Below are 12,706 nucleotides of genomic sequence, written 5' to 3'. Positions count from 1 at the left end.
TTGTGATCTCTCTCTCTGTCAAATAAAATAAATAAAATCTTTAAAAAAAAAAAAACACAAAACAATATTTGCCTTTTAACAGAGGATGACATGTTATGAACAACCAGAAGATCAGTTTCTATTTGCTAGTCTTACACACAAGTTTTAAACGTGTAGTGGTAAAACAATGTTTACACATTCAAATTACTCTCCTTCACACACATACCCTCCATATGTATGGAAGGGAAGGGGGCAACAGATTCAGCCCCCTCGTTCACCCGTCGGGTGCAGGATGAAAACCTCACAGGGTAATCTGTATGTAGGGCAAACTGAGGACCAGAAAACTTTATGTGCTGCCCCCACAAGCTGTCATCTAAGTGGAACCCCCTTCTACTCAAAATATTACCTCAAAATATCCTCCTCCAGCAACTGGAGATTAAATTGCTAACGCTAAATTCTACGTCATGAAGCGAGGGTACCAGTCCCAGATCTGCCACCAACCAAATTGATGATTGATTTTTCTCTGGGCTTCCTTTTCCTCATCCATAAAAAGTTAAATGAGATCATTCTAGGCCCCTTAATGGCCAAGAATCCATAGAAGTGAAGCTACAGAAGGCAACAGACAACTTAATTCTTACTCTTTCTTGTACAGAGCTCATCACAGAGCTAAGTAATGATTGAGTCACTAGAAGGACACATGGACAGATCACCGCCTGGGGAATTGTGTGTGCTGTCTACACTGAAGCCCTGCCTTCAACCCGCCACTGTAACAGCCTTGGAAGAAACCAGAACTGGCTGTAAGGAAGGATAGCAGACTGACCTAGAAAGGATGTTTTAGAACCTTGCTCCAGTCCTCTGAAATTGAGGTGAACAAACAAACAGGCAGATAAAACACGGCTGAAACATTTTTTCCTGACTTCTAAAGCTTTTTGCGGGAAGCAGAGGAGAAGGTTGACACCAATTGTTCACAGATATCTACAGATTGTGTTCTTTGGTTTTTGTGTGCAGAACAGAGATGTGCAGCTGCACCAAACTACGGAGGTTGCAATGATCCAGACAACAATGTCTAGAAGCAGGGAGCCTGAGGCTGAGTCTGGGGCTGGGAGGCGGGGGCCAAGGGAGACGGAGCATCCAGGTAGACAAACCATAAACGCTAACAGAACAAGTCAGAAAGGGCCACACAGACAGGCTCATCGCCTGCTGTAATTGTTCTCTCAATGACAAAAAGATCCTTTGTCAGCCTCAGCAGGCCCATCATGGGCTCAGCTTCTGGTGACAATACTGGTAGGAAGCATGTGGCCCAGTGGTGAGTCAGCCCCTCTGATATGCCAGGTTGGATGAAAATGGAAGCCATTTTATTACCTGGCGGGAATGGTGTGTGGGGAATGGCCCAGAAAATTCACTTTTTAAACCTAAAAGTTCATGAACTGAGAAACAGAAAATGTTCTCTGGAAGAGACATGTTTATTTTAAGCCACTAATGACATAAAATAAGAGAAAATGATAAATCCCATTAAAAACAAAACAGAACACTGGGTGTGGTGAAAAAATAATGAATACTGTTATGCTGAAAATAAAAAAAAAAAAGAAAACAAAACAAAACAGAAGTGTGGCTTGGACTTTCAAAAGGCCCAGGTGGAAAAAGCCTGTAGTCACATGTTTTAGATATTCCTCAAAATACCTGTTCATTGGGCTCTGCACCTGGTGGGCAGCGAACACGAGGAGTCATCTAGCACAGCACTCTGTTCCCAGAGAAGCCACACCTACCTCACCCCAGCAGACGGATGGGGACCAAACAGTGCAGAATTTCACAGCCCTTCTTGGTCACCTATCCAGAAATAAACAGCTCCATCGTTTGATAATACAAATAGGACAATGCCAATTTAAGGTAGGGGGTCACTGACAAGCATCCTGCTTGAAACAACTTTTTATCCAGATGTCAACCCCAGAATCTCAAAGTATCTCTAAGGTCTTCAGAGTCTCAACCTCCAGTTCTCTAGATTTCTTACTCCGTTATTCCTTTAGATGCCTTCTCTGTCTTCTCAAAGGTTCTCTGCATCGTTCTGGCTTTACTTTCCTCTAAGTCCCTTTCCTCAATAGTCTCAACATCACTCTCAATGACTTGTGGTTTTGCCAAACCTATGGGATGCATCTGCTCCCCAGGAGAATTCCAACCCGTGGCTCGCTCTGCCCAGCTCCCAGGGAGGGGGAGGATGGAGACAATGGTGCCATCACAGGGTATATTTTCCAGCTCCAACAGGTGTCAACTCTATATGGAAATCTTTCTGCTTGTCCGAAGTCAATAATTTTGACGCTGAAAATTTTCCATTCTTCTTCACCTCACTTTCTGTTCTACTCTCAGAAGTTGTTAACATGGATGAATACACGGCTGTTAATGGATATTGTGTCTGGATGGGACACTCTCAGAAGATGATTTCACCTCTTCTTCACAGAGGAAGTAGAAGTTACTACTTGAAGCTACTCTCGATGGCTCTTCACAGCTGCATTTCTGAAAGTAACACCTTTTGCTGTTTTCCCACCTCCTCCAAAGAAAGGGGCATTCCTCTTCTCCCCTTGTACAGTTTTAATGAAAATGGAATAAATCAATAAACATAAAATACCTAGCACGATGCTTGGCATGCCATACATACTCGTACCCTTCCATTCCTCCCTGTACAAATTTAACCCCTGACCTTGTTTTTTGTTAGATTCTGTTACCTTCTGAGTTCCTTTTTTTTTTTTTAACACCTTCTGAGTTCTTAACAACTCTGCTCTCTTAGCTGTCTCTTCTCTTTCCTGTTCTCTTCAACCCCTCCCTTTCTATCCAGCAGTTTCCTTTTTATTGAAAAGTGTATTCAAGAGATTCCCCTCTTTTTTTTTTTTTAAGATTTTACTTATTTATTTGACAGACAAAGCTCACAAGCTGACAGATAGGCAGAGAGAGGGGGGGAAGCCGGCTCCCGCTGAGCAGAGAGCCCAATGCGGGACTCGATCCCAGGACCCTGAGATCATGACCTGAACCAAAGGCAGAAGCTCCGAGATTCCCTTCTTTCTAAAGACCTTCTCATTCTCACTTCTAGGTTGTCATGTCCTCCTCCTCAAATATTGAGAGTAATGTTCCAGAACTCTCTGTTGCCTTCAATTCCAGAGCTTTGGGCAATGTCACTGGCTGGCTCCCATCCCAACTTCCTTCACAACTTCACCGAACCTGTTTTTGCTAACTTCACAAAGGACTCAGTACATCTCTACTCCAGGAGCTTCTTTTCAATCCTCCTTCTGCCCCCCTCCCTTTACCTTCTCTTCCACTATGCTTCTTTTCTGGTACTTCACATCTCCGTCCATGGCTAACGGCCCAGTTCAGACAACACGGAGCGAGAATGTCACCGTAATGTATGTCTCCTCCTCTTCCTTCCCTCAGCCTCCCTCAGCCTCCATCATCCACTTGCTACTCCGTCTTGAGGACTCCTTTTTAAACTAATTCTCAAAACTGGCTATTCCCTTCCAAACTTTCCTGCCCGACTTCAGAGCCCCCATCAAATCTCACCTGGACTACTCAGCGGCCCCTTAATGGCAAGCTGGTCTTTGGACTCTCCCTGTTTCTGTTTACCCTCACCATGGCTGCCACCTACTCTCATAAAAAAATGAGTCTGTTCTTGTCCTCCTGCTGAAGAATGTCTTGGCTCCCTGTCGCCTTTGTTAAGTACAAGCTATGTAAGTGGACCTTCACAATCAGACTCCAGCATGCTGCTCCAGGCTCACTGCCTCACCTTCTAGAAGGTTCTGTCCTTCTCCATCTGGAACATGCCTACTCGCCCGTTAAAACCCAGCTCAGATACAACCTTATATAAACCTCTGAACAGGCTTTCTCAGTTTGACCTGGGCTGCTCTGCTCACTGCTCTGGACTTGGTGTTCCCATGCCACCTTATTCTCAACCTCTTTAAAGCTGTTAACAAGTTGTCTTTGCCTCTTCTACTTTGTCCTCTTTACTAGAAATCATGAGCTCTTTGAAGAGAGGATCATCTTATTCTAACTCTGCATCCCCAATACTCATCTGGTTTCTTGTTTAACAGGCATTTGTTGCAAGAATATAAAGAGAGGATGTGGTTTAAAAAAATGACAGAAATAAGAACAGAATAAAATAGAGGTAAGGATATGTTACATCCTGTCCACAGCTGGCAGAGACGCTGTAGCAAAGAACAAGAGGTGAGGACACTTCACCGGTGCTCTAGAAAACCTGGATTCCGACCCATCAACTCATTTCTCTCCACTGCTCACAAAGGAATAAATGCCACAAAAAGTGCAAATGTCTGGATTCCTTACTCTCCTATTTCGGTCTTGTTTGTACTGCTTTTAATCCTGTCCCAAAATCAGTTCTCAAAAGTTGATCGCAGCATGATGATTTTATTGCCGGTACACAAGACAGCCCCAACACTCCATCCCTAAATTAAATTCGGCTGTTGCTAAGAGAGATCAGGCTTCAGGTAGAAGAGTTAAAACCTAGCACTAGCATTGAACTCCCGTTCCTGTGGCATCTAGATGTGTTAAGAATGATCATATTTTAGGAGAAAAAAAAAAAAAGAACAGATGAAATTAATTTTTAAACCTGGCTTTAAACCTCTCGTCTTATCCATGGTTGGGCAAACACTCTAAGAACACAGATCAGCAGTCCCAGCTAACTTGTTCCTGCTTCTTGACAAGCCAAAATATATCCTTCAGCTGGGGTTGGTTTAACTGCTAAATAAAGCCCTTAGCACAGTCTTATTTACCTGGGTTCGTGCTTTTTCAGACCAATAGCAGGAAGCTCATGCATGCAAAACACCAGCCAGGACCAGAAATTAACACTCTCTATTGACTGTTGCCAACTGAGTTCAAATGGAGGGAATGGCCTCAGCCAAGTTAAAGAAAGACCTCAAAAGACGGACTGACAGAGATTTGAATCCTAAGGAACTTGCTCTCTTTTGGAAGTGGCAGTTTCCCTTAATTCTCCTATACTTTCTTTGCCTTACAGAAATTTATTTAGCCACCGGTTCCACTGCAACAGGTTAGGGGGCAAGACTCTTCCTTTACAGTAATCTACAAGAGAAGGAGGGATATCACAGTTACAAGAAGTAGACATAATGCCAACTTTCATTCAGCATTTTCCTTGACTTAAATGTCAAGAAAATTTGGCAGCGATTAACAGACCAAAACATGAAAGGAAGGCAGGAAGTGCCAAAGAAAGTAATAGTCCACCTCTTTGTTCTAAAGTCCTTTAATTAGGTCTGCATAGGTATGTATAATTTGAGAAATCCCTTTGTGTCCCAGCTACAAGGAGATGCTTGTATACCCCTAACCTGCAGAGAAAAAGAACTAATGACAGCTCATGGGAGAGGATATGAAAAAGAGAGAGAGAGAGAGAGAGAGAAGGAGGAGCCTGGGTGGCTCAGTGGGTTAAGCCACTGCCTTCGGCTCAGGTCATGATCTCAGGGTCCTGGGATCAAGCCCTGCATGGGCTCTCTGCTCAGCAGGGAGCCTGCTTCCCACTCTCTCTCTCTGCCTGCCTCTCTGCCTACTTGTGATCTTGTGATCTCTCTCTCTCTGTCAAATAAATAAATAAAATCTTTAAAGGAAAAAAAAAAAGAGGACACTGAAAATTTAGAGTGGAATCCACAAGAGAAAAAATGGTATTACAGTATTCAAGAATAGTATTTAAGAACAGATCACAGTATTTAAAAATAGAACATTGGTTTAGGTCCTAACTCTACCACTTCCTGCCTATGTGATGATCTTGGGCATTGTGTCTGTACATTGCAACTCTAAAAGGCAGTTAATAATGATTCTGCATAACAAAGAGCTCTCTGCTCAGTAACATGTAATACCAATGGTATTTCAGCAGTAATAAAATAATAATAATGAAGGGTTCAAGATGATTTTCTTTAACTGTCCATACTTATGAGATGGCTATGTCATCTTCACCAGGAAAGGGGAAACTTTTGGATAAGACTCTGTGTAAGCTTTCTACTTCCAAACAAGTTGAGAAGCTCATTCTGGGGATTCATTTATTCATTTATTTATTTATTTATTTATTTAAGATTTTACTTATTTGACAGAGAGAGAGAAAGCAAGAGAGGGAACACAAGCAGGGGGAGTGGGAGAAGGAGAAGCAGGCTCCCTCAAGTGCAGAGAGCTCGATGCAGGGCTGGATCCCAGGACCCTACCACCTAGGCGCCAGCACCTGGGGATTCATTTAAATAAAGACTGGAGCACAAAGAGACTCGGAGTCCAAGTATAGAAGTCTGGGGACAACGTATGGCCAAGAAATGAGGGGGACATTCGTTTCTGGCTCTGGTGGCTGTAGGATGGACAAAGGCAATCGTGCACCATTGGGCTGAGTGATGGACAAAGGCTTTACAACCTAGGAGGCCATCCTTTGAACTTGACAGTGGTAAAGATAAGTTCTGACTTGGGTTTATCTTTTTTCCCTTTTTCTCCAAGATACAAAAGGAAGTTTCCTTGGCTAAAAAGGCATGCCGGACAAACTGCCTGAACCAGATAGCCAGGAAGAAAGAGCACAGAGAGAAAACACACACGGATGCTCAACTGGAGGGAAAGGAAGGAAATCGGCTTCTGTTTCTGTCTTAATGGACTGTCAATCCTTCATTTCCTTGGGCCTTTGAACATACACCCATATGGCTTGTGTCAATGCTTTCCATCGCTCTCTGCGTCAGAGACGGAGACACCTTTTTATAGTCACTGCTGGGAATATTCTAGTAATAGACTAGTAAGCCTGTTTGGTTCTGGAGAGAAAGATCAGCCTCTGCAAGGCTAGCCAGCAGAAAGAAGATCTCCTTCTGAGTCACCCTGTCCGATCCATTGCTCTTTTTGAGGTCAGGACTGATTGAACAGCAGTCTTGCTATCCAGCCTCTGTTGCTGGATTTGTCAGAATACCACTTTAGAGGTTAACAGGTGGGGAAGCAGATAAACATTAAATATTAATGACAAAAGAGCCCACAGATCTCCTATTAAACCCCTATACATGCACAAGAGTGGCAAGCCTTTTGAAGAGTCCTGCATTTTTACATCTACCCAACCAACCCTGTCTTATTAATTGGTCCCCTTAACAGGCATTGTTGTTTTTCTTTCCTCCAAAAGAATGGTTATGTGTCAGGGGCATGCATTTAATTGCTACTAAATCTCCAGGGACTTAGGAACTAAGTCCACGTCTAAACCAACAAAACATTATCTGCGCTGAGTTTTAACCAAGTACAAGTTGTGCAGCATCCTTATTCTTGCTGTCTAAGCACAGTAACACCAGCACAGTACACGTGAACTTCCCTGGACAAGCCAACAAAGAGGGCGAGCGCCCAGATTCTAAGCAGGGCTTCCACTCGGAGCAAGTTCAGCCAAAGCGAACACTTTCTTTTGCATTTAGTGAGATCTCCAAGGAGAAATGGACCAAGAAGGTTCACAAAGGCTGGAATCAAATCCAGTGCCAAAAAAAAAAGTATGGGAGGGGAAATGCTAAGCTCTTCCAGAATGCAGTTCACTGGAACTCTTCCTGCTAACAAGCCCAACCAAGCCAGAGAACAAGATTCCTTTCTGGCTTCTGCCCCCCCTCATCAAAGCAGCTCTTCATAGGCTATTATCAAAGCCCCAGCTTCTCTGGAGGATGCCTTCTTATCTGATTAAGTGGAATATTATGCTAAATATTCAGCCACCCCGGCACTGGCTGTGTGGGTGTGCTGGATAAAATCTTCATGAACACGCCATCCCAGGGTCATTTGTTTAATTTCAATTCTGCAAAATGTAAAAATAGAAGGAGCTGCCGTGTAAGGTTGAGGCTTGACAGCTTCAATGAGAAGACTCCAGGAGCACAAATACCATGCTGCTCGGCTGGATGGCTGGCTTTCTCCCCCCGGCCAGAGGAAAAGGGGAAGAGAATGAACCTGCAGACAAGGTACTGCCTTCTCTTATCCTCTCTCTCCCCCTCTTTCACCTTTTCTCGCACTTAGTGTCTGCATCTCCCTTCTAGTCCACTGGCTTCCTCTGTCCGCTGCCCCGCCTTCCCCTCCTGCATCATTTTTATTCTTTTTCTCCTTCCCATGGGACCTGTTTGTCCGAACAGCCTCACCTGGGCCATGCTCAACTTCTGGAACCACTAGATTCCAGGTCTCACAAACTCTTCCAGGAATGGCTCTTCTGACCCATTCCCATTCCTATCCCCTATCCCTTCCCCAGGTCCCAGACCCTGAGAATGTGACAATGGGATTCCTGAGATGTGGTAGGCTCAATGGGAGAGGAGCTGGAGGGGCTGCCTATCTTCATGCGCCTTCATCTAGCCGATATACATTTATTACTCATTGAGCTTCTACAACTCCTGATGGGGGTCAGTGTGGGCAGGCAGGTGGTACCTCCCCGGTTTTGTGTTTTGCATAAATTGATATTTAATTTCTTGAAGTTTTTTTTTTTTAAATAAATGCTCAAGTTGCACTCTCCATGTCTGATCTTTGAAGCCCTCAGCCACCTCTGCATTGGGCTTACTACAATTCAGGCTCAGAAAGGGAAAATTCCTTTCATCAGGGGATCCTAAGCTGTGCCAAAAGCCCACGTGGGTGCTGAGGGTGGAGAAATGCGTCCTGCTTCATGCCTGTCTGGGTCTCAGAAAAGCCCCACTATTTGACCTAGTTTCAAACCAAAGCATTCGAGTTGTTTCTATTAAGATTGGTCATTAATATGCTGATGGAACGACCCATTCAGCTCATTCACTGCGCCTACACTGGGCTCCTGGCCTGTGGTGTCCTTGAACGACAGGAGCCGTCCTTTTCCCCTACTGCGGGTCACCCGTGACTTTCTCTGAAGACAGAGCTTCACAGCTGGCTTGAGGAAAGCCTAACGGGAAAGGTGGTTAGCAGACCACTAACTCACAGCTTCATCAACGTCAATCCACTCTAGACAAGAACTTACATTCCCATTATCATTCCTATCTTACAGACCTATACCTGAGTCCACTGCAAGCACTCCCCTCTCCAAAGAACTCCACTGCCACCCACACCAAAAAGGGGTTTCAGTAACTGAAGGTGACCCTCCTAACAGCATACGCCTACTCAGAATCCCATTTCCTCAGAATCCCATTTCCTAAAACACACACACACACACACACACACACACACCCCTTTGCTATCACACTGTTTCCACCCTCCTGCCTCTTACTGGCAACGTCCATTCCTTTTGCAGATGGGCAATGTGTACCCACCAGGTACAAAGCACAGTGGAGACGGAAACATCTCTTAGAAGCCAGAGCCCTGTATGCATGGAACCCCGGCATCCGAAAGATACATACAGTGTTTCTGCTTTGAGCGCATTAGGGTTTTGGATCAAATCAAGGAGATGATGATTTTAGCACAATTTAACGAATAATCATGCCTAGACAGAAAATGAAATGTACCAATCCACAGATGGAAAAGGGGGAAAGGAGAGGGAGAAAGAAAAGATCCTGATCAAGCTGAAAGAACAAATCAAATCAAAGCAGTATCAACTGTAACAGGCATCCCAAGAGATAGCAAGCCCTCAGCAGGGTGAGTGCAATGGTTGATTATTCATCACAGAATATTAAATAACAGCCCGAAGAGCCCCGCACCACCTGTGCGCAAGCAGCAGGCGGTGGGAGCAGAGCCGTGACAACTCCCCCCCCCCCGAGTGCACCTGCAGCCCAGGGCCGGCGGCTCAGGTACAAGTGTACAGACTACAGATGTGTCTGGTGGGGATGCCCTGACAGCGAACCAATAGTGAGCTCATCCGCAAAGATATCAAAGGACTGCTAAGTTCCCAAAGCAAAGGCTGGAATAAGGTGGTGGCGGGAACCACCTTTATAGCACAATCGCCTCATAAAGGTGTGATTTCTTTTTTTTTTTTTTAAGGATTTATTTGAGAGAGAGAAAGAGAGCACACAGACGAAAAGGGAGAAGCAGACTCCTCGCTAAGCAGAAACCACGGCATGGGGCTCATTCCCAGGACCATGGGATCATGACTTGAGCCGAAGACAGACACTCAACCGACTGAGCCACCCATGCGCCCTAGAGATGTGATTTCATTCAAGGCCTGTGACCCGAGAATACATCTGGACAAGAAACCGAGCAAGGCACTCACATTAGGTGACAGTGTCAAATTGGGGTGCGACAACAATACCCCACTTTGGCTCCATATGGATCTGTTGCTCATACCAGTTTCTTTCCAACACTAACACCGAAGCCCAGCCCCAAATCTCCATACCCAAAAGCCTTTGCGTGTGGACCAGGGAAACCAGAGCTTCCACGTGCCCTTCGGGGACGGGGTCTCCCACATACTAATGATGAGGACGCCCAGTGGAGCTCTTGGCCCAAGTTGCAAGTTGAGGACAAGATCTGAGCAAGTTACAAAGTCAGTGGGCCAAGGGGTGGGGGTGGGGGGAGCTCAGACAAACACAGGTGACCTCTCTAGCAACCTCACTGCACACCATCAAAGACAGGCAGTTTGTTTTGAGCAGCAGGGAAGGGGACATGACTAGGGACACCAGGTATAAGCAAGAGAGACAAGATCTGCAAGGAAGAACAAAGGCAGAGGCACTGGGAACAGAGGTAATGATGGAGGGAATAAATGCCAACCTCACTCAGAGCATAAGACTGAAGGGCTCACACAGGAGACATATGTTTATAGGTTGCCCTCCGACCTCCTAAATGCTGTTGAATGAAGAAGGTCAGGTCACACCAGACCAGCAGCCTGGGTGCGTCTCTCTGGGGTGCCTGCTCTACGGCGAGCCTCAAGTTCAGACCAGAAGCAAAGGGGGACTTCTGGGTGGGAGATGGAAAGGCAGCATTTCCCACCTGTTTCGCATATCGGCTATCTGAGCTCCAAGAGAGAGCCCCAGCTGAAATACGCCCCTCTTGAAAAGCCCCCTAGGCAGAGAGGTCCTCCCCCAGAAATCACTCTTTGTATCTGCGAGAGGTAATGTGCTCACATAAGCACTGGCAGAGGAGACAGCTCAGCCCCCTGCACAAATTTCTTTATCGTCTCCCAGAGTGGTGGGAGTTTTACATCTGCTACTGTCATGAAAACATTTTATTATTTTTTTACAAGTCTTTTTTTTTTTTTTTTAACTTCCTTGGATAAAGCTAGGGATCTTCCAAGTGGATGTGATGTGCACAATCTTTACTCCCCTCTCAGTGCTGCTCACCCCCCCCCCCCCCATCACTGCTCCAGGCCCACCAGACCTCAGCCTGGGAGCCTGCTATCAGGTGTCAGTTCATACGTGGCCTTGGAGCAATGTGGCCTGCTAAGGGACTGCCGGAAGAATGAAGTTTCTCCAGGCAGGAGGTCTGCTGACAGCTGCAAACAAGTTGTTTGGGCTCTAACAACTTCATTCTAATGGCCACTTCTCATCTCCTGGAAATGGAGTAAAGCCATTTCTTCTGGAATGGGACTCCATGCACCCCTAGGCCCAAAGCAGGAGCTTCTCCAGTTACTTGACCTTCCATCTCCACTCTAGGAGGAAATTAGGAAAAGCAGAATCTCTCCCCAGTCGCACTAGGTAGACATCTTTAGATAAACCTCATGATGTCCACTTTGTCTTTTTCCCAAACCTCGGACTTCTACAGCGTAAGGGAAATAGGCATAAAATTGATGGGGGTAGCCCCGTGGGGGAGGGGAGCACCACCCTGAGCAGGGAAAGCCAGTGTCCCCAATATCAACTTTTGCCAGAAAGCTGGAGAGAAGGAGACTTGATCTCCCTACCCACAGCCCTGCCCTCACCACTCTCCTGAGCACATCTCCAGAACTGAACGGAGAAAGAAGCCAGCTTAGCCACCTCTGGAAATTCCTGAGAGATGGTCTATCCCAGTGGTTTCCTGGGGACACCACCTCTCAGGAGGGGACACCACAGCCAGGCCACAATCCATGTTAATAGCTTTCTCGTGCCCTCTGGTAACTTGGAAGCTGCACTCAAGATTCAGAACCAACAGCACCCTCACCACCACCCCAACACTTCCAGAGCCTCCGGGTTCCCCGGGGCTTCCCCATCCTCACCCCGGCACCCAGATGTGTTCCTCTCAGGGCTGAGGAAGGTCGAGAGAAGTTCTTACCTGGGTCTTCTGGGAGAGGCACTCATAGGGCCCGCCGGTCGGGACGCCCCGGCTGCTGGCTGCTGCTCACCGCATCTCCCCCCGGGAGCCCGGTTTTGCAAAGAGAAGAGCCAGTCCCATCTGGAGCAGGGAGGAGGAGCGGAGCCCGAGGACGCGAGGAGCGGAGGAGCCGAGTCCCGGTGGGGGTCGCGGCGCAGCTCCCCAAGGGTCTCGGGGCTCTGGCACCGTGGGCGGGGACCCGGACCGCGGTCTGTACCCTGGAGGGACGGGGTGGGAGGTACGGGGGCGGGGGTTGGGGGGAGGCGGATGCCTCGCAGGGCTCCGAGGCTCCCGCTGGCTCTGCGCCTGCTATCACCGCAGCGTGTCCCCACGGTCTATATATGCATTGCCCCCTCCCTGTCTCTGTTCTCCTCCCCGCGTCGTCCGGACTGTACCTCTGTGGTTTCCGCTCGTGGCTCAGTCCCCTCTCCCTCGCGTCCCCCCCCCCCTCCTCCTCCCCCTCCTCCCCTCCCCCTCCCTCTCCGGGTGCAGCCTGCTGCCTGGATTCTCCCGGTGTTGCCTTGCTCAGATATTTAGCACTGCGGTGCAACTCGGGGACACACAACCAGCCAGGTCCTTTAAAACCAACCGCTCC

At 47.0% G+C, this 12,706-nt stretch overlaps 1 protein-coding gene across 1 annotated transcript in view; it reads right to left on the bottom strand.

The window, feature by feature from the left end:
- GRAMD1B (GRAM domain containing 1B) overlaps positions 1-12,413 on the bottom strand; it is a 243,565-nt gene extending 231,152 nt beyond the window's left edge. The window contains exon 1 of the mRNA XM_032357893.1: positions 12,073-12,413. Coding sequence (XP_032213784.1) covers positions 12,073-12,098 — 26 coding nt within the window. The 5' untranslated portion in view covers positions 12,099-12,413. The remainder of the gene's footprint in view (positions 1-12,072) is intronic.
- Between the last annotated feature and the right edge of the window lie 293 nt (positions 12,414-12,706).

The sequence above is a fragment of the Mustela erminea genome, chromosome 9 (assembly GCF_009829155.1).
Source record: "Mustela erminea isolate mMusErm1 chromosome 9, mMusErm1.Pri, whole genome shotgun sequence".
NCBI lineage: Eukaryota > Metazoa > Chordata > Mammalia > Carnivora > Mustelidae > Mustela > Mustela erminea.
This window is presented reverse-complemented; position numbering and strand designations above follow the sequence as displayed.